We start from the raw sequence: 22,397 nt of genomic DNA, 5'->3' as shown, positions 1-22,397 counted from the left end.
GAGGGCAGAATCTTCAACCAAAAGAGACTGTGGCCATCCACTACAAGTTGCCTCAGAGGTCACCAACCGCTTGTCCTGTAGAACACACACAAAGGCACTAGGCAAATTCAGGACATGAGCGTGAATTTCACCTTTTCTGAACAAAAAGAAATTTCTACGCTGTAGTGCCCACTTGTACTTCACTTTGCTATCTACTTTATTAAACTATTGTTTCCTCTATTAAACACTAAGTGTGCAAGAATTTTTTCAGAATAAGCTCGACATAATATGTGCAGCAATGTGTTGTAGAGCGACATGCCTGTATCCACTGCTGGCACCAGCACCGCAGTACAGTACAATTTCATAATTTTGGTTAGGGCCCTAAAATTGTACCGTGGTTTCACTTGATTCAAACTTTTTGTTTGGCTCCAACTCTGTCGATGCGGAAAAGAGCAGCGGCCAAGGTCAAATTTGTCAGATTCGCAGCACAGCGTCAGCAGAAATCTCAGCAGCTTTACCTCGACACAGCAGGCAATCGTTTGAATATCCTTCCTCAAGCCTCAATTATGCGGCACATTGTTGCCCCCCACTCAAGCTCAGACGTGTGCAACGGCTCGTGCGATGACAATAAAGGGTCACTGTAGCCATACAGTTTCATTTTCTGCACTTTGCAAACAGCCCATGGCGACAGCGGATGTCAGCAGCACATCAGTCGGCAAAGTCCAGCTCCACAGCGCTCAGGATGGCAAATGGTGCCTAGTTGGTCTTTTCTCATTTTTTTTTTTGTCTAGAAAGCATCTCGCACGCCAACTTTGAGTTCCCCCTCACTTCTGTCAGCGTGGATCTTCCTGTACACTGAAAATGCACGCCTATGACGATCCGTCTGTGCAGTGAAGCCTCCTCACATGAATACTGACACTTGTGAAAGGCTGTACCACTACCGTAGCACACCATCAGAGAGGCCGCGGAAGCTCTTACAATTTTGGAGCAGTTCTGCTTTGACACTTATGACAATGTGCGCGCAATAAAGCATTGATGGAGCGGTGGAAAATAGTTGCTGTCATGCAGTTATCACTCAGAAACAGACGACCACTGCATTTTTATTACCAATTTGATTGACTATGTGGCGAGACGATTTTATGCATTTTTCAAAGACCATTTGAAAGTTGCACTTCGGATAATTCGGGCATTTTCTTCAGTTCCTTAAAGTTCCAATTAGTGCGAGTTTACTTTAATAGAAAACAAGTATATTATTGATAACACTTTTTAAAATCCCACCTCCATTTGAAGACTGGTGGTTGAATAAACAAATCATTGCATTTCACCAATACTTGATGTAGTACTGATGCTTATAGCTATGTCTGCACATAGAGGTTCCAAAATGTTATGCATAGACATAAATCACATTTGGCCTTGGATGGCCTTGGAAAGTTGCACTTCTGAAAATACAAGCTTCCGATGATTTAAACAAAACTCGCTGGTCCCTTCAAGTCTAAAATATTGACTGTATAATATAGTATATGCAAAGAGTAATATTATCACACAAGAAAAAACTTGCAGTGACTTTTGTGAGGCTCATTTAAGTAACTAATATACATATTACCCTTTCAGTTCGCAGTCACATTTATCAGCACTGATGTGCGTAAAAGATCAGTGGGTGACAGCTACAGAACACGCATGCAAAAAGCAGATGTACAGTACTCACGGATTGAAATAGGACATTCGGAGCGCTAGCCTTGCAGTGCCACGCAGGCATGTGGTAAACCACAGGCCGGCTCATTGGCTACTGGAAGGAACAATTCTGCTTTGTAGATGTTCCTCCTCTCGCGCCATACCACAATGCACCACCTTGGTTCTATGAGCATCTACAGGCGGCGCTCCATGAAGCGACGGCCACGCGCTCCGAATGTCCTATTTCAATCCGTGAGTACTGTACATCACTAGGTCATAGCAATTAGAAGTCCTGTGTCACTTCCTGCAGCTGGTTACAACTGTTTTTTCCCATTTTTGTATGAGAAACGTCATTATTGCAAATCATCTCGGACATACTCATTCTTGTTTTGGGCATGCCTTTTTCACGAACTGTAAGCTTGAAGAAAAAGTTTTTCATGTCTCACTTAATTTTTGTTCATCTTCGCTTTTAACTTACTTGATGGCAGTCGCTGATCGCGTCGGTACTGCCCGGGCCAGCTTCTCCAAGTCATTGCTTCCATGCTCCTTCAATGCATCCAGCAGCTGCTTGCGTTCCCTGCAGAGACAGAAGCACAGCACTATGACGTGTACTCCTTCCGCACCCAGCAGCTTATTTGCAAGGCAGGCTTACAAGTAGACTTCAAGTGAAGAAATCTCTGAACATCTTTAGCTGAGCTGGAATCAGATACAGCAGTAACAACATACAGCAGAACCCTGCTGTTATGTTCCTGGGTGCAGTTTTACCAGCTGCTATGTCTTCATGAGCCAGTCCCACCTAACCTCCAATACAATAAAAACCCATGCAATACAGATTCCTCGGTTATGTCGCAACTGTGGCAGCATTCCCACATGCTACGTCGCAACAGTGCTTTACCCAGCACCAGCATTCTGACATACAACGTTCAGCGAGCGTGGAACAGCGGTGGCAGACTGCCTAAAGAGGAAAAGACTCCATCTGCTTACCTGGTTTGATTACATGGTAAAAAGCAAGTGCCTTGATGTGTTGTGAACTTTGGTTTTGTTTTTCCCGTGTATCAGCGATAGCGTGCTATCACGTTATGCAAACAATTTCCATGTTTCTCAAGCATGCATGGATGCACATTGTGCATCTTTCACCTACATGTCTAATAAACTTCAGTTGACGTTTAGCTTGCGTTTTTTAGCGCTAGTAATCATGTTTCAGACAGTGCAGCAAAGGCATCAACTAGACTGTCTTTCTTCTTTAATAATGAATCCATCGACACATGGCCGCCACCGTGTTCGGTGGCTACCGCCATGCTGCACCCACGCCAATGCCGTCGAGCACACTTACAGGCAGCATGAATCTGGTTGCAGCTGCTGGTGGAGTTCCATCACCGGTTCAGCACGAACAAAAAAAGGCATGAAAACGAAGCTGTACGACAGCTATGCAGTGCGGGCAGTGCTGTTGGCTACAAGGCATGTTTCTGTAATCCATGTTTGCCTTGTTGCCTGCGGCTTAACACAATTTATAGGTTCCAACAGATGAAGATTCTGCAGGATTAAAGCGGCTGCCATGAAAATTGAGCAGAAGTGCTTATGCATGCCCAAACTTCCTGCTCTGCACTGCTTCCCTCTTTGCTACTACCTGCCTTCCACAAAAGCTGCTCGGGAGGACAGAGCCATCGCAGGGCATCTAGGACATTCAGTGCATGCAAACGACTGAGAACTGGAGAGCCTTGAAAATTCTAGTGAAGCATTGCTGCCTTTACTAGAAGTTAAAAATAATACAATAGCCCCCCCCCCCCTCCCCCCCCCCCCAATCCCCCCCGAAAAAGGCCAGACACTGATGGCACAATTTTTCTTATGCACGCTTCCCGGCTGGTAATTTTTTTTTTTTCAGAGGTCCTGTGAAACTCAGAACAGCAGAGTCCTGCGCATAATTCTTAGCTGTAGAGTTTTTACACAAAAGTGATATCCAACTCTGGACAAGCTGACAGGGGTTGTTTCATAGCTAGTCAACAGGCTGTAGTCCAAGCTCAAAGCAAAATTGCCAGTTAATACAAAGCCAACCCACCACATGGCCTCAGTACCTGTGGACTGGCTTGAATGCTGTTGTATGCCAATTTGCAATCTTGTGCCCCATTGTTATTAAGCCCAAACACGCATTACCTGGACTTCCTTCCATCACAATGAATCTGATCTCATAGAAAGTTTTCAGCATAGTAAACAAAATAAAGATATGAAATGAGCATTAAAGACCAATTTTGTCATCACAAAAGCGCAGATGTACAACAAATCCATAACAGAATCCAACATGTTGAAACAGATTTAGTAAGTTTCAGATGCCAGAAGAAAGAATCATATTCCAGCCATGAAAATTCTGGTGAGTAAAATGTGGTGCCAGCTTTTGCAACTATTTCAACACTAGTGCCATCACCCATGCAATAATCAGAGGTTCTGAACAGCAAGGACATTGTCAATGGATATAGTCAATGGATACTTATGAACTCCCTCCAATGAAGCCTATCCAGGTGATGAATGGAATTTACATCTGGTCTGACGGCTGCCCAGGAAGAAGCAACAAGGCACACAACACCCTTGCAACATACGGTAAGTGCATCGCACACCAAAGGAAAACCGCCTTCAACGAGGAACGACAAAAACATTTTTTTTCATCGCCTGGACATGTTGCTGTTTTCCGAAAAAAAAATGCATAGGCAATCATACAAAGTGATGCGACAAATGTGCATTAAAGTATTCGTCGCACATTTAGATTTTACACCAATTCCCCTCTCATTCAAATTTTTTTTTTTGGGGGGGGGGCAAGGAAATGGTGCAGTATCTGTCTCACATATCGGGGGACACCTGAACCGTGCCGTAAGGGAAGGGATAAAGGAGGAAAGTGAAAGAAGAAAGGAACAGGTGCCATAGTGGAGCGCTCCGGAATAATTTCAATTACCTGGGCATCTCTAACATGCACTGACATTGCGCAGCACACGGGCGCCTTAGCGTTTTGCCTCCATCGAAATGCAGCCGCCGCAGTCGGGTTCGAACCCAGGAACTCCGGATCAGTAGCCGAGCGCCCTAACCACTGAGCCACCGCGGCGGGCACTGCAGCTTTCCATTTGATTCTGCTGCAGGCTTCTCGTGGATATCAGCTTCTGGAGGGTGGCTTGGTGATGCGTAGATGCCGTAGGTAGGAGGTGCATTTTTTATTTATTTACAATCCGCTTAACGGGGGACACCCTCTTAGAACTTTTTTCTTTATATATGGGTGGATTTGGTTGAAACTTGCATCATTTGCATATTTTTGCATGCTGATTTCAAATATCTGATTAGTTTTCTTGTAGATGAAATAGTTTTCAATATTTCACCTAATTCATGTTGTTCGTTTGGAGGTGAGCTAATTACTAAACACTCTATGGCATGATGAGAATAAACCAGCCAGAGTGATCTAGAAGGATCACAGAGTGCAACAAGACAAGAATTAATGTGCTAGAAGAATTTCAACCAAAGTTGCACATAGTCAAACTTTTGTGACAAAAAGCCCAAGTTGGCACCCAAGATTGATAATTAATTTTTGCTGTGTAATAACTGAACATATTTTAGTCTTAATGCACTATCCAAGAGTTTTTCTTTCTAACAGAACAAGAATGAGAGCTATAGCACAAATAGTTTAAGAGATATCGCTCCTCTAAAATTGTAGAACCCTGAAAATTGCAGTTTTTAGAAAACGAGAAAAAACATCTTCGCTTCTTCGCAGTATCTACATGTAAATTATGTCAATGATTGATATGTCAACATGATCAGAAACTAGTGGAAAGTGAGCTAAAGCAAAAATTAATGGCTTATGCCAATTTTAGCGTAAGTTATGCAATAGGAAACTTTTGAAAGGAAAGGTCCATTTGGGTACCCAAGACAGATAACCTTCTCAGTAAATTTTTTCTTGTGGTCATTGCAATTACCTTGGTGTCATGTGACTCACAAGGTTCCCTTTATAGCAAAAAAAAAAAAATTATAGCAATAGCAAGAACAGGACCGGAGATATTAATCTTTCAAAAATGCAACACCACCAAAAGTGGGGGATTGTGAGAAGCACTCAAGCCTCACAGCATATTTAATTAGGAAAGAAAACCCCAAAGACCTTCGCATGCTTTCAAAATGCACCAGGAGCATAGTCAGGGTGCATGCTGTCGCGGTGCTTCTTTTTTTCCACTTTAGCAAAGCCAAGCGAAGCCGCCCGCTTCTTCGCAGAACGCGTGTTACGGCGCAAGTCCTTTTCTTCAGCTCTCCTGGAGATAGTTGCTGGCACGTTCGCGTTGCATTCTTGCAGAATTGCTGTTGCTGTATGCTTGCAGCCGGCATTGAAGTGCAGCACAGCTTCTGCTGTGGCTGCTTCCACAGCAAACAGTGACGAATGCCGCTCTTTGTGGATCAAGGTCCAGATGATCGAGTGGAAGCTCTTGTTTGAATTCTGGGTCTTCCCCCGAATGCACCTCTGCAGCAGGCTCTTCTATGATAAGCGACTGTACACGAGCAAAAGAGCTTCAGCCACATCGCTTGGCAGACTGTACTTAAGCTTCGGTTCAGGCTCCTCTATTGCTTTTGCAGCGTTGTGGCGGCACAAAGACTGCTCACCAGTGGGACACAAAGTGTGATTGGGGCAGTCATCAGTAGACGTGATGTGGTAATATGTCGCCATCACGGCTCGCTGCATGGGATCCCCATTACCTACATTTGACCTTAGTGCTCGGCCATAATATGTAGCCAGCTTGTAACTAGATTAGCTGTGAGCCTTCCTCTGCCATCGAGACTGTTTTCCTGCACCCTTGTGCCTTTGCAAGAGGTTGCGCAAAGCTGCTCCCATACGCTTGTGCACATGGTTTATGCAATCCTCCTTGACTACTTCAATGTAGCCACAGATTTTAGCATCTTGAAGGGCATTAAACGTGCGGCTGTCCCCATCGCATAACATCGTTGTGTAGCGCATGCTGTGGAGACCTCTCAAATAGAATTTTGCCTGCCTCTACCTCCATTTGGCCAGCCTTGCAGTTGGTGTTCTTTTGGCACTCGTGGCGCGATATCCCGAGTTCATAGCCGTCAGTGTTCGGCTTTGGGCCAGTTTCGCAGCCCAGACAAAAGTTTGATAGCACCACATAATCGAGCACATAACCACTGCAGAGTTCCACTACGGCACCGACGCCTATATGTGACAAGTGCCCGCGCGTCATCCATGTGCCATCGTAACACACGGCAATGTTCCCCCTGTGCCCAAAACACAAGTCGTCATATACCTTCGCCACTGCCTGCGCGGCCTGTGCCATAGCTGCCGCGGCTGCTCGAGTAGCAGCAGCTTGCAGTGTGTTTTTCAAGTGCCGTTGAAACAACTTGTTGTGCATGCCCCGCCGCGACAATCCCATTGCTGAAAAGATATCGTTCATTGCTGTGTGGGCGTTACCAGTCGACAGCATTGCTCGACTAGCAAGAATATTGAGCTCGAAAGGACTGCACTTTTTCTCACCGTCAACCCTCCGCGAGTTCCACTCGGCCGCAATCTCACCACAGTTGTACCATAGCACGATCAGTTTCACGGCGAGGCCATAGCTCTGGTCGCTGGTAATCAACCTCACGCATCCGCGACACGTTTTGCACCGCATGGCATCCAAGAGGACGTTCGCAATGCTGATGTCAATTATTGCGTAGGAGGCTGTTCCGTCTGCGTCTGATCCTGCGAACGCACCACTTGCACCGGCGAACAGCGCGGTCTTTCGTGCCGTCGCCGGCGTCGATTCCAGTCGATAAAGTGTAGACTGCTCACGGGCACTCGCTTGAGTTATGTTAGTGACAGGTGCGGTGTCAAGTCGTACGCGGCTCCAATCGGCACGAAGAACACCGCCGTTATCCAGCGGAGACGGAGAAGCGTCGCCACCCACAACGTGACCGTCACGCAACCCCGAACCACTGGCGCTTGCTTGTTGCACAGTATGCAACAATGTCATGCCATTAACACGTTTTTTTCCTTTTGCACGCTTTCGCCCGAACTTGTGCACAGAGCGGTACTTCTTCGCGCCTCCTGGCATGGTTCTCGCGTTGCACTAGCGTGGTCGGCAGAAAGACAAAATGGCGTCGCCGGGCATCTGCTTTCCATGGCTAGCTTGCTGGAACCAACCAGACGACGCCATTTTGATCACGTGCCTAAACCGGCCAATAGCTGCGTGCGCCGCTATTATTTTTCCCTTCGTTTTTTTTTGGCGAAGGCGGCATGTACAGGGTTGCTGCTCGAAAGAAAAAATAAGCCGAAAGCCTGCGCTTTCGAACGAGACCAAAATGGCCGCGGTAGAGCGCGTAGTTTCGATGCGCCGGGCGATCGAAATTGGGTGTCGTTTGTCCACAATTTAAAAGGCCGTGGGTGTGGTACTGCATTTTTAAATCGCTATAACTTCTTAATTACGTGGGGTAAAATGATGAAATTTGCATACAGATGCGGAATGGTGCGAGGAACACGAAAATTAAAAGATTGAAAATCTGATTTTTGGGCCGATTTTCAGTGCCAAAGAGTCGTGTCCCCCCTTAAAGACCCACTAAGAATATTACAAAAGTGGACGAAACAATAATGCAAAGAGAACACAGAATACAGAATGGCAGGCCTATACAGAAGACATTGCAGCACAAAATGTGCCATAATTATTAATAGACTCGTCCTTTCATCGTTTTAAAGGTGGCTAAAAGCAGGTGACAATTTGAACAAGTTAGACCTAGATAGCGGTAGATATATTTTGAATCAGTGGTCAGTGTACTGCACTACATGTGAAGAAGGGCGAATCTGTTCAATCTGGAAAGCTGTAGTGGCAGAGTTTGAAAATACTGAGATAAAGAACTGAGTCTTCACTGATGGAATGTTTCAAAATTCAAGAAGTTTTGCAGTTGAGTAATACTGTCGCATGTGTGGTTGCTAGTAATAAAACGAATTGCACAGTACTGTAATGATTTGAGTAACTGTGTTAAATATCCCTGATGCGGATTCCAAATAACAGAGGCATATTCCAGCTGCAGTTTGACTAGAATGTTGTACACCAGGAGCTTGGTGTCAGGTGTAGCCACATGTAGTGCGTTTTTCAAACTAGTCCGAGTGTTCGACTCACCCTGCTGAAGGTGTATTCCATGTACAGATTCCATGACATGATGACACACAGTCATTTGAACTGACTTATCCACTCAATGGGAGCATGGTTGATATCATAAGAAAATGGCACATTGTAGCAACATGTATACTGTATTTCAAGAGTTCCTTGAGGCACTATAAAAGATAGCGACTGGCACAAACAATCAGGAGAGTGCGTTAAACACGTTCCTCCGTGCCTCGTCATCAGCGTGTCTGCCTGTGGCGTACATAAATATGGTTCAAACCATCGCTGCTCCAGAGCCTAGAAGTGGAAGAACCGTCAGTCTAAATAAAAAATACTGCAAATTTATCTCTCATATGTTTTGTTATAGGCGAGATAAGATAGAGCAAAAGCCTCGTGCCCCATTTATGGCCAGTGAACGTACTGAAAGTGCAAGCAAGAACGAATAATATAGTCCGAAGCTAGGAGTCCTGCTTTAAAGTGCACCACCATTTTGGAAACAATATTTTGCCATTAGAAAGAGCAGTGGCAAGAGCAACGCACGCTAGACTCGGGAAATAGCATACATAACACAAGCATACAGTAAAGCTAGACTTGAAACAGTGTTTGGCACATGTACACCACAAAGCATGCAATCTTAGCACATGCTATCCCATATGCCCGTTTTATACTGGCACAACAATCTGCAGTGTCAGAACATCGCCTGTGAACTATTCGCAGCTTTGGTAATGCTGCAAGGAATTACTGAGATGGAGTACAATGAATGTCATTACCTTGGTTTTGTTAACATTATATTCTGCATTTACCACACGACACATCATTATGATAATGCATTAAGATCCTCCTGTACAAGATGAGACTCGTTAGGTTCATTAATCTGATGATAAATGAGAGTCATCTACATAAATAGGAACTAAAGACTGGTGGGTGCCCGCAGGTGCACCTACAAGATCCTCCTGTACAAGATGAGACTCGTTAGGTTCATTAATCTGATGATAAATGAGAGTCATCTACATAAATAGGAACTAAAGACTGGTGGGTGCCCGCAGGTGCACCTACAGGAGGGGGTGCTCCAGAGATGGCACCTTCCAGACCGAGTGTGCCCCAATCAGGTCCGATCCGCTAGGTGTGCTTTAGGGGGGGGGGCAGGCTTCACATACGCACATGTGCATGCAGTCCCTGTGTACTATTTGTGGAGAACCTGTTTCCCCCCCTCCATTTCGATGCGGCCCATCTTCATCGTCGGCCGTCGGGACGGACAGCCCCCAGCCGGGAGAGGAGGGAAGTCTCCCTCATGGGGGAAAGGGAACGGCGACGGGAGCGCCACCTCGTAGGTTACGCGGAATTCTGCGGAACCGGAGAGAGGCCCTTCGGGATCCGGCCAGCGTCTTGACCGGTTGCGGCCGCACGCTCCCGCCACCTTCCGCGGCAGGCGCACGGGGATCCTTGTGCCTCGCCGCTGGACTTCTGGTTCCAGGCAGTGAAGCGAGCGCAGCAAACGCGCGCTCTGGTCGCCTTCCCCAGCAAATGCTAGGGAATGGCTTTGCCTCAAGAATGCGGCGTGCACGGGAGAATCCGGCCGCCATTATCAGCGCATACAAACGTTGAAAGTCGCGCCCCTGCCCCAGCCGGTAAGTCGAAAGTCCTTCTTACGCAGTCTTCTATTTCCGAGGAATGCCTCGTTGATGTTTTGTAGCTAGCTGGCCCGCTCTGTGTATTGATTCCAAGTGTAATAAATAGCATATGAGTGTTAACGCTGTGTCGTCCCTTCCCTTTGTCCCTGGAGCACGAACCCCTCCGCGGTTAGCGAATGGGAACACTGCATCCACGGAGTGGGAGTGCGGGCGGGGCGAAAGGTTTGTCCCCGCATATTTCCACATATTTTAAACCGGGTTTCAACTGAATGTCCTTTAGGAGGCTTTGCATGAAAGGCTGCAATAAATATAATACAGTGGTTGAAATAGCGAAACAGGGTGGGGGGGAGGGGAGCCGCCCCTGCTGCACGCTGGCGGCACCGCCAAAGAACTCCACGGAACAAGTGCAGTTTGTGCAGCCAAATGAAAGTGACCTGTAGAACTGTGCGTGGTAAGGTCTCATGTGAACCCAAGAGCTAGTATTATTCCCCAATTATTTGAAAATTTGAACATTCACACACAAGAACTGCTGTAACTCATCGCATTACACATCCTTCAAAGAAGCCACAGCTGCAAAGATTGTAGGCATGTAGAGTAGGTCAGCTACTGCAGCATGCAGTAGTCTGCAAGAAACACCCTAGACTCACTTGGCCGTCCAATTCTTATAGTCATCCTTCAAGCCTTCACTCTTGAAGTGCATGGGCAGCTTCAAGTTCCGCCCACGGCTGGAACGCAGTCTCGGTAGCAAATGCCTCCGTGGCCCTCTGGATGCCTTCGCTTTCTTGGCTGGTGGCTGAGAAGGGGGGGTCTCATTCTCGGCCGGTGGTTCAGAAGGGGACATACCGGTTTCATCAGCCAGTGACTCAGCAGAAGACGTGCCAGGAGTGCTGAGCGGGGAGTCAGACGATGCCTCCATCATGTCACACACTGTTGCACAGGCTCTGCAGAAAAAGGCAATGTACCACCAGAATGAGCCATCTCATGGGTGAGCTGGCTAAGCAGCCTGAAATATTCCTCAAAGTCCACTCCTAATAAAAATGGTATGGTATGTTATGGTATGGATGCAGGATTGGTTTATAGGGGTTTAACATCCCAAAGCAACTTAGGCTATGACGGACACCACAGTGAAGGGCTCTGGAAATTTTTACCACCAGGGGTCCTTTAATGTGCACTGACATTGTGCAGTATGCAGACCTCTAGAATTTCACCCCCATCAAAATTCGACCGCCACGGCCGGGATCGAATCTGTGTCTTTCGGCTCAGCAGCCGAGCATCATAACCACTGAACCACTGTGGCAACAGTATGCAGGATAAAACACCTCAAAGTTGCAAAGGGGCTATGAAAGACTCAGTAGTGCAGGACTCCAGATTAATTTAGGCTGCCTGTGGTTCCCAATAAAGATGGTCACTCACCTTGCCGTCAAGCAAACGGAGCTAGACCCACTACACAGTTCCTTGGCAATGACTGTTCCCCTGCAGCCAACACAAAGAACTGTTCACTCCTTGACTAAACTGACACAATGTGAACTCTGATGGAGGAAAATCTTGAAGCAGGTTGAATTCTTCACAATCACGGAGATCCCAGACACATGAAATGTGCATTCCAACTTTGAAAACTAATGTTTACAACCATCACAAAACAAAAACCCAGGATGAAAAGACTTTTTTGATAGGACATGCCAGGAGTGTGCTGACCTGTCCACATTTTTCGAATTGCAAAATTGAGCAAATACAGAAAGAAAGAACAGCTTATGTCGTAATGAGATGTAGAAATAGGAACAATATTGGCAAAAGCCATAGCACTGATTTAAGTGCAATAAATGCCTATTGCACTGCCATCATCCTTCTCAGTGCAAAGTCTGCTAGTTCTTTTCTGTCTTTTTACGTGCAAAACAAGCTCCACCTCCCCACACCTCCAAAATGAGAGGCGAATGCTCATACCACAAAACCACCACTGCAGTGGAAAGGTCAATGATTCAGCCATTGGTTTCACCAGTGCTGCATGGTTTTCTCCCCACTAGTAATGAAAGTAGCAGCACGTGACTCATTCTAAATGGACAGGAATCTGCAACATATTGGCTGTAATATAGTCAGCAACCACCAGTATTTAGTGCTCAGAAAATGTGACGTGAGAGTCACTACAACTGCACTCAACATATTGAGCCTCTAGTTATCAACACTTAACATCATGTAGCAACATAAATCTCAACATCGGAATCCCTACAAGATAAGGGTAGAGACCGCTAAGGGTTTCATCGCTTACTGCCAGCATGTTTTGTATAAAAAGTTCTGACAACAAGGCTGCTGCTTGGGATAGTTAAACACAGGATACTGAAAGTATGTAGATAAATATAAAGAGACAAGTAAACAGATGAACAGTAGGTCGATAACATTTCTTAAAATAAAGTGTCTAATGGCTGTGGACATTCTGCACACTCACAATTTGCACTTGTACTGATGACACATCACCAGCATGGGATTGTGCCATGTTGGTGATGTGCAATAAGAATATGAACAGGCGCAGTACCTAACTTTTTTAACAGTTTATGTTCTGCACCCCATACCTGCATCAATGTACTCATTCAAGCAGAAGTGACACAAAAGCTTAAAAAACAGAACAGCGGTACCACAGCCTGAAAGTATTCTTGAAGCACACTAGCAACAGCAGTGCAGTAAAGACGCCAGCAATTTCGAGAATAGACTTTCAGAAATCGGGGTACAGGGCAAAAACACACAAAGGCAGGGACTGCGCCGTACCTAGAGGGCGCAGTCAACATAACACCAGTGTACCAGACTCGTGCTCAAAGTGCACCCACAATGCCGAATGCTGTGTTATGTCACTGGTCCATTTAATTATGACCTAATCTGCACGTATTAAAGTCCAAAAGTATGTTCGTAACTAGTGCTTCCAAAATGTTTTCAGTGCGTTTTCGAAACTTCCTACTTAATTTTTGGCAATGCCTTTCCATTTGTTTCAACAATAAACACTGAACCCACTGAACTAAATCTCTTACTGCATGAGCTAGCGCTTCATTGCTGCGTGTGTTGCTTGGGACCGCACAGGAATAATTTCTCACAGAGGTTAGGAAGGGATGAACACATGTTGCTCGTCCCTACCCAACCTGCGAGAAGAAAAAAGTTCCTACACAGCGCACAAATAAGCATTCAGCATTCCAATGACAAACAATGAAGCTATGTATAACTATCATGACATATGCAAGCGTCCAGTCTGAAAACAAACAATGGACAAAATCCCTCGTGCATCTAATTTTTTTTTCTGCAAGCACACAATGAGTTAATCAACAAAAGGCAGAACTGCAACTCAAAGCGTACACGTGAGCGTTTCACGGCATTAAGGCAGCGCATTTCTTCAGAGTCTCAGCTACTGGAGTCACCGGAGGCAAAATTTCTGCGTTTGAAAGGTGTTAGATACAGACAAATAGCGTCAAAATTTCGCCTCTGACAATGATAGCCGAGACGCTGACGTGACGCCAAAGAAACGCTGCCTTGTTGTTCTGCCTTTACAATTACACACCGGCCGAAATCGCAGCGTCTGACTACGTTTCAATAAAACAAGCTTCGTTCTCACTATAAAACATATGTACTGTCAGTAAAACGTCTGAAGTTCAATGCCCCTTTGGTCGATCAGCTTAGAAACAAAGAGCGACGCTCCTGTGCCCAGGTACAGCAACCGCTGTGCTGTTTTTCGTACCAAAATGAAACGTCGGAGCCAAGCACTAGCCTCACTGTTGCAGGCGGTTTAGCGTTGTTACGGGCATTTTAACGTAAACGCGTACAGACTTCGCGCGCTTCGGGTTTGTTCAACCCATGGATGGTAAAACATCGGCCCACATACGTGAATGACAATCGTTACCACTCGCTTCGAGGCAGACAAGCTTTACCTTCTGTAGTAACGGACTGGCAGAAGGCTACAGCAGAAGCTTACTTACAGTACAGTGCAACAGAAGTTCACTTACGGCGTGGGAACTGGCAGGGACAAGAACCAACGGAGCCAAAGCCTCCTTAGGGCAAGGCTTGCCTGGCGTTGCATGTCTCCTTGACCAACGTCGCCTCTCCTCCCCTTCTTTCTCCTCCTCTCCTCCTTTACATTATTTCAGTCGCCCCTTCGGCAGACAGCACCTCTCCTCCTCTACATCATTTCAGGGAGCAGCGACGCTTCCTTCCCTTCTGTCCTCCTCTTCACCAACCCTCCCCTCGAGACCCGCCGTGCCCCATCGTATCTCCAGCACTGCATGCTAGCTCGGTGCTCTCGTGAGTTTTCTGCCGCCTAGCTGGCATTGCATAATTAAATGCTCAAGTGCGCTTAAACGAATCGTCTTGATGAGTTTGTGGAGTGGTTAACGGTCTTGTGAGACAGGCCCATGGAGATGCCGTTCCCGTCAACCAGTCCTGGCATGCACAGGTAAGCGGCCCACTCGTCGCTGCTGATGGTGGTCCCTGAGAGAACGTTGGCAGCGATGATGGTGCCCAGGGTTTCCGCGTCTCTTCGTTCTACTTTGAACAGGCCCAGCTCCTTTGTGACCACAGAAACCATACCAAAAATCCATGGCCCTCGGTCGACGACGCCGCCGTAGTTGTTTTGGCGATGAGGCGGCACGTTGTCGCCGGCCATAAGCCGGCCGCGGTTGCATTTTCGCCTACCTCTCATCAGGCATTCGTCCACCTGAATTTCTTCCCCAGGACTACCCATCGGAGGCGCTCGGTGGACCTTTTTGCAGCACACCTCCTGGACGTAATTGGTCCAGTCTGTGCAAGCTTGCTTGCATATTTCGCCACCTTGCATTTCCCTGGCGACAAATTGGCATCCTTTTCACCATGCAGTACGTCAGGTACAATACGCGTGCTCTTGACAACTTGACATTCGGGCGGCCCAGACGATCCTTGTTGGCAAAAAAAGCTTGCCGAGCCCCCTCCACTTGCTTGAAGAGCAGCACTCTCATGCAAGGCAGCGGTGCCGTGGAGTTGAGAGAGCTGCTTGCAGCATCTGTTGCAGCGAAACTGGGCCCGCTTCCCTTTAGTTGAAGGGTGGTAGTACGTGACAACCTGGCCGTCACAGTTTGGCCGTTGGTCGTTAAACCCCAGCTGGCCGCAAACTCCCCAGTATTCCGATGTGGCCGGCCGGCCCATGGAGGCTGCGGAGGGCTGGGTCACACTACCGACGACTGCGGTGCCAGGTTGAACCGCTTCACGAACGCTTCTTGGACCTCGTCGTCCTCTGTGATGCGGCCCATCTCGGCGAACTTCGGGTCCTTGCGGATGGCAGACATTCTTCGGAAGGACATGTGCTCACGAAAGAAGCCGACAAACACGAAACAGCCTAAAATGACTCCGGTGGGCACAGTTCCAGTGTTTAAATAGGCTTTAGGTAAGGGTGTGTCCCGAACCCGATAGGAAAGGATTCCCGGGCATGAAGTCACCGATTCTGTTATGGGCATGTCACACTCGTCCAACAGTCGGCCGATTTGGTCTGACAACCATGTCGTCATGATGTCCGGCTCTATGTCGCACTGCGCCGACCAAAACAGTCGGCCGACTGTCGGCATCGGCGCCAGGTCTCCCACAAGACGGCAGTTGGCCGATGGTCCGCCAACTTCCATGTCACACTAGCAAGACAGCGTGCGAGACCTCCTGCCGACTTGGCCCTTTCTCGTTCTCATTCTTCTTTTGTCATTTCCTGCTATGCGAAATTCATGGTCCAGGATGCTTCATTTTTAACTCTTTTAAATAAATCCCACCATAGTAAAACAAAGTCATTAACAATCGTGATTATGAACCTAGGTTGAGTGCAGCCCAGTACTGAGCGGCACTTATTGCTGGGTCAGAAAGGCATAGCTCGAAAAATCAATCCAGTCGCTCGCGAGTAAACAGGACGGGAGAGATTATTTAAGGCTAAAATAATAAAATGAAAAAATTCTCGACCACGCGGATTCGAACTGGAAACTCTGGAATTCGAAGCTGCTGCTATACCCACGACGGCATGGAGAATTTTTTTTTCTTTACTGTATCGACGCCATGGAGAACAGAGGAAATTGCAGCCTTCAGAGGTGCTCCCCAGTGTGACACTTGCGACAGAAATAAAGCAGGCGACCCATGTGTGAAATCTCGGCCGGCGCGCTGCACCGGTCGCTGCTTGCGAACTGCAGCCCCACTGCAAGCACGGACACCCGGAGCAGCAAGCATCGCTGCGCCGCTCGACTCGAGCTCAAAGCGTAGGCTTTGCCACCCGCAGCGGTCTGATTACTGCTTGACTTGGTGCTGAAATTCGCACCAGAAAAGACAAAATAGCCATATTATCACAAAGACCGCCTGCTATACACGAGCACCGACAAAGCATGCTTGCACAAGTAGCGAGCTTTCGGCAACGGCACCGCCCGCGGTCGCGCCAGGCGACGAACTGAGCTGCTGCCTGGCGCAGCGGACGCCGCTTCGCAAGTAGCTTGCGCTATCTCTTAATATCGCTTGGCTGTTAACAGTATAATCGCACCATAAACTAAAATTATGGTCAATTTGCGCGACACCTTCGGCTGCGGAGCTAGCGGACCGCTGCGGGCAACAGGCGAGCCGGACCGCAACGGCGGGCCAGCGGCAGCTTGCGAGGCGATTCTGGCGAGAAATTTTGCTCGTATCACAGTTGTTGCTTTTACCAGCAACTCGGTGTTGATCAACGATCCTCAGAAATGATACATCTGTCACATTTCTCTGTCTCGGCGTTTACTGCTTACGTCAAAAACAATCTTAAGCTGATTTTTATTACGGCGGCGGACGGGATCCAGGCTGGCCTGCCGGCGAGCAGGCTCGGTTTACTTCACGTTCGCACCAAAAACGACAAAACAGCCATGCTATCAGAAAGTCCGCCTGCTATATTCGAGCAAAGACGCCGCCTGCGGGAGCGCCAGGGCGACGAACTGCGCTGCTTCCCGGCCACGACCGGCTTTATTACTGTTCCCGGCTGCCGTACTCGTTGCTAAGCCTAGCTGGTTTCCATAGTACTGTTTGTTTACGTTCATAAGCTCTGACATAGATGAATGTCCAAAAAGGTATCATTACTGAGGCTCGTTGGCCAATGGCACGGTGCTGGTTGAAGCATCGCCTTCTAGAGGAGGCAATGGTTGAAGTGATAACTACGATACGAGCAAATTTCATCCTATAGCCGCCTGCTGCTGCGGCTACTTCGAGCGGCTCGCCTGACGTCTGCTAGATCCGCTGCTGAAGCCGTCACGGAAATCGAGCATAACTTTATTTCATTATGGGACAGGTTGGCAGTCAAGAGGTGACTAGAGAAGTTCCTTTATTACTGCGCTGGCTAGTTCCAAAGCGCCCTGAGCTACGGCATCGATGCGAAAGTACTATAGCGGAATCGTGTTCGTGTCTGGTGAATGTTTTTGCTCGGCGACTGATGTCGCGACGACACAGTCGGCAGACTGGTTTTGTCGCCGTCGCGGGCGTCAAAGCATGTCACACTACGAAGACAACTGGCTATCGGACGCGTTGGTGTCGTTGTCGGCCTAGTGTGACAGCTTGGTCTGCCACAGACAAGGTCTGCCGATCTTTGGTGTATTTGTCGGGTCGGCGGCGTGTCGAGATTTTTTTTTCTTTCATTCTGGAGGGGGGGGGGAAAGAAGGGGAGGAGGAGAGGAGACATTGGGCGAGGAGACATGCAACGCCAGGCAGGCCTCGCCCACGCATTCTACACCGCGCCCGGAAAATCCCATGCCTGTTTCGCCGGTATAAATCATTCGAAAAAACTTCCGACGCGTGGAATCTATCTGGATTTACTAATACAGAGGCAATGCATCGCGACAGAGCAAAAATCGAGATCCAAATTGCGAAGGAGCATGATAATTACTTGGTATGTACACCTTTCGTGAAACGCGCCGTCAGGCCTAACGACAAATGTTCTCAAAACAACTGGTTGCCAAATTCCTCAACACACCACGAACTTAAAAATCTCGTTCAGAGAGGCGTGAAATTAAAGCACGGGAAAATACTGCGAAGCAGCAAATAACAATACTCACGCAGATTTGGGTCTTCCGAATAAAACTACCTCTCTCTCCTGCGCGGACTGGCTTTCTGTGCCTGTGAGAACGCTCTCCTCAGGCCGTCGGACGCCGGCAGCGCCACTGCTCGCGTCTGCCGCACGGCGGCGCTGTGTGAGTAGAATACGTCAAGAAGCGTCCAGGGAACACAGATATTCCAAGAAGAGGGGGGAACCAAAATTTGAAGTAGACAGAAAATGGGACCCTTCATAAAGTGTAGAAGGGAAGCATCCTATTCGATTAATGAGAAAATGAGAAGGGTGCCCAATGGATGTAAAAAGTAAATAAAAAGGATAGAAAAGCAGCCCAAAAATCCTGGAAAGATCTAAATGCAATGAGTAATAAGACTAGGCTAGAACAAAAATTTATTGTTACAGATGATGGTATTCAACTAGAAGGGGATGAAGCAATAAAACACATAGGAACAAAGATGACAGCAAAATTTACAGAAAGGAATGGGGTACATAATTTATCGAAGGAGGATAGACCGGTTACAGCAATAGCTTCACTTGAGCAAGGAGAGTGGGAAAGGGCAGAGAAGAAGGTTCCTAGTGGCACATCAACAGGACCAGATGGTATCCCGATTATGCTGATAAAGAAGCTAGGACCAAAATCCAAGCAAACATTAATACAGGTAGTGAACAAAATGACAGTGGATGCAAAAGTCCCAGATGAAAGGCGATTAAGTAGAATGAACATGATATATAAGAGAAAGGGGGACAAAGCAGATGTAACTATCGTCCCATAACAGTGACATCTGTGGTTTACAGGGTGGTGCTGCAGATTACAGGGTTCGTACAAGCTATACAAAAAAAAATTCAAGGATATTCAAGGACTTTCAAGGCCCTTCTAGGAGGTTTTCAAGGACTTGCTACGAAGCTGTATTTCGTAGTTTCGCAACACAAAAGTATTTTCAAAAAATAAATATCTTTATTGCACTCAATGTAGGATAACATATCTGTCAAGACGCACCAAGGAAAGTTCAAGAGACATCCTGAAGCTTTGCCTCAATCTCTTTGTTGAGGTTTAACAATTGCTCAGCCTTAGCCTTTGCTGCTTTTCTCATAGAATTTGATTTGATTATGTAAGTGAGGTCATTGGCTGCTTCCGCCTTTTCAGCATAGTCGTCTGCTGATGCAGTCAGATCGCTAACAGCTGCTTCCAGTATCTTCCTTTTTTTATTGAGGCTGTCAAGCTGGTCCTCAGCACAGCGCTTTTTTGACTGCTTGACACATTCTTGTTCCAGCCTTTTCTGGGCTTCCAAGTAAGCACTATAATGATGTCTTGCAGCTGATACCGCCTTCCTCAAATCTTTTGTGATGACAATGTTAAAGATACCACCAGCTTTTTCCACTCCATCGCACACAATTCGTTGTGAGATGTAAGAGAGGCCTTTCAAGTTCTCTACAGAGATCTGTCAGTTTATGCTAAAGCCTCTCTCAACAGTTGCCTGACCATGGCTTAGCACAAGCAAAGATTTTACAACTTTCCACAGCTCTGCATAAGAAGCATTGAACTGCACAAGTTCACTAAAAAAGGTGTCCAGACTGGTGGCTTTCTCGAAAAGTCGCAGTTGATGTTTTTCTTGCAACAGCTCCATGTACTCTGCAAGTACAGAGTCTCGACGCTGATCTGTCAGCCTCCCTGCCGCAATGAGCGCTTCCAACACTTTCTTGAGGCCTGCCAGGCACTCATTAGGCCTGCAGCACATTTGTCGAGGGTCAAGCGAGGAAAGGCCTCTAACCACTGTGAACCTCAAGGGGCTCTTCTCAAGGACCTTCTTCGTCACTGTGACTAGGAACTGCTTACACTCCATCTTGAACTGAAATATATCTTTTGCACTTGCATTGCACTTCTTCAGGATTTGTTCGACTGTGTGACCAACATCCTCTTTTTCCAGTGGTGTATGATTCTTTGGGTCCTCTATATCAATCTGCAGCATGCCAGTGATCCCCGTTGCTGAAGACAATGTAGAACACTTGATAAATTTTGTCATTAACTTTCTGACTATCGTCTCCAAGTCTCTCGCCAGAAGAAATAACATCGGTTTGTCTGTTTGGAATTCCATTAGGAATGGCTTCGTGTGGCAGCAACACTAAGAGCAAAATTCAGCTTTGCCACTACTAATGTGTCCTGAATGAATTCAACAATGTTCTGAAAAGACACACACTTTGGCAGACTCACTTGCTTCTTCCTTGCGGATTCCACAAACTTCTTCACATCACTCCAGAGTTCCAGAGCTCTTTCGATGACTGCCACATTCTCAACACAGCGATGGGCAACATAGTTCAGAGGAAATACTGCCTTCCCAGTGAGTGCTGAAAAATCATGCCTCCTTGCAGGGGCATCCTCAAACAGTGCACTCAGACTGGACAAAAGGGTGTCGAGTCCCCACTTGCTCGCTATGACGCCTGCCTTGTAGGCATTGTGCACAGTGTGGAGGCTGCAAGTACCCAAGTCAAGACAGTGGACTTGAAAGTTCTGCTGCAGGTGAGATTGCAGCATCTTGAAGAACTTCAGGTTCACGTTGGGTCCGTCCATTGAGATTTGAAGAATCTTCGCCAGTGGCAACGGTTCTAGTGCACTCAGAAGTTGGTCTTTAATATCCTCAGCCGTTGCGTGCCCCATGAAAACAGAAGTGTACTACTTCGTTACCACCTTTCTGGACGAGTCCCAAAATCTTATGTGCACGTCCATTTGCTTCTCTTGAAGGCATTCGTTAGCAGACTCATCAAAAAGTACGACATAGTTCTCGCACCGTTCTATATCTCGTTGCAGCAATGACAGAAAAAAGGTCTGAGGCCGTGGCAGGTTATGTAAGCACATTTCTTCTCACCACATGAGAAGCCTTTAGCGATCTCGCTATCAGAAAACATGCGTTTAAACAACTCGCCTGCTTCCGACGACGATCTGTAGGAGCAGTGGGTTGTGACTAACTTCAGCGTCCATAAAATTTCCGCATCTGTCACCAGCTCGTTTACCTCGCACGCGATGTTGACGTCAGACGACTGCGATGGAGTATCTACGGGTCGCGCGCTAGCGGAAAAATACTCGCGCACCGAACCTGCCGCTGCTCTCTTCATACAGGCGCTGTGCTTTGCACTCTTCCTGTGGCTTTTCAGTGCAGACTCGCCCATAGCAACAAGGTCGAAGCACTTCCCGCAAGGTTTGCATTTTGCTCGATGTGGATTCGTAGCATCCGGTGCCACCCAATCCTTGTAGGCGCTGTTACTGAGCCACGCGCTTTGAAATGTACACTTTCCGGGCATTTCTGCGGATCGCGGGATTGCTGCAGTCACACGCAGAGAACTGTCTGAACACACGGCTGCAGAGAGTAAACGTCAGCGTACGCACGTGCAACGCAAAACTAGAGATGGGTCGCTCAGGAGTGAGCCGGGTCTTCTGAGCCGCTCTTTTAAAAGAGCGGGTGAGCCATGGCTCAGTAAAAGTGAGCGGCGGTTCTTTTAGAGATCCGGCTCACTGATCCATAGGACCGTAGTCCAGCGTAGTGATCCGTGCCGAACGGCGAACTGTCTGTTCCGTCAGAGCTGTGTCGCTGGGTCTTCTGCCGGGTGAGATTTTCGCGCCATCTGTTAGCACTGCGAGAAAGCTGGTTTGTCGTTCAGTTAGCCATGTCGAACCGTCCGTCAGAGCTGCTGGGTGCGATTTGCACGCCATCTATTAGCAGTGCGAGAAAGCTGGTTGAGTGAACGGGTCGCCTGCTCGCTGAACGAGAGATCTGGATCTCCAAAGGAGCCATTCGGCTCACTGAGCCGAAGACCCGGCTCTTCAAAAGATCCGGATCTTTTGAAGAGCCGGGTCTTTGGCTCAGTGAGCCGTTTGGCTCCTTTGGAGATCCGGATCTTTTGAAGAGCCGGGTCTTCGGCTCAGTGAGCCGAATGGCTCCTTTGGAGATCCGGATCTTTTGAAGAGCCGGGTCTTTGGCTCAG

The 22,397-nt window shown here is 47.5% G+C and overlaps 1 protein-coding gene and 1 pseudogene across 1 annotated transcript in view; both read right to left on the bottom strand.

The window, feature by feature from the left end:
- LOC144115793 (uncharacterized) overlaps window positions 1–18,510 on the bottom strand; it is a 36,853-nt gene extending 18,343 nt beyond the window's left edge. Inside the window, exons 1-4 of the mRNA XM_077650286.1 lie at window positions 18,427–18,510; window positions 11,804–11,863; window positions 11,038–11,331; window positions 2,129–2,227 (exon numbers count right to left, since the gene is read on the bottom strand). Coding sequence (XP_077506412.1) covers window positions 2,129–2,227; window positions 11,038–11,309 — 371 coding nt within the window. The 5' untranslated portion in view covers window positions 11,310–11,331; window positions 11,804–11,863; window positions 18,427–18,510. The remainder of the gene's footprint in view (window positions 1–2,128; window positions 2,228–11,037; window positions 11,332–11,803; window positions 11,864–18,426) is intronic.
- A 796-nt stretch (window positions 18,511–19,306) lies between these two features.
- On the bottom strand, window positions 19,307–21,449 carry LOC144115791 (uncharacterized; annotated as a pseudogene).
- Between the last annotated feature and the right edge of the window lie 948 nt (window positions 21,450–22,397).

Source organism: Amblyomma americanum, chromosome 1 (assembly GCF_052857255.1).
Source record: "Amblyomma americanum isolate KBUSLIRL-KWMA chromosome 1, ASM5285725v1, whole genome shotgun sequence".
NCBI lineage: Eukaryota > Metazoa > Arthropoda > Arachnida > Ixodida > Ixodidae > Amblyomma > Amblyomma americanum.
Note: the sequence above shows the minus strand (reverse complement) of the source record. Positions and strands in the feature narration are given on the sequence as shown.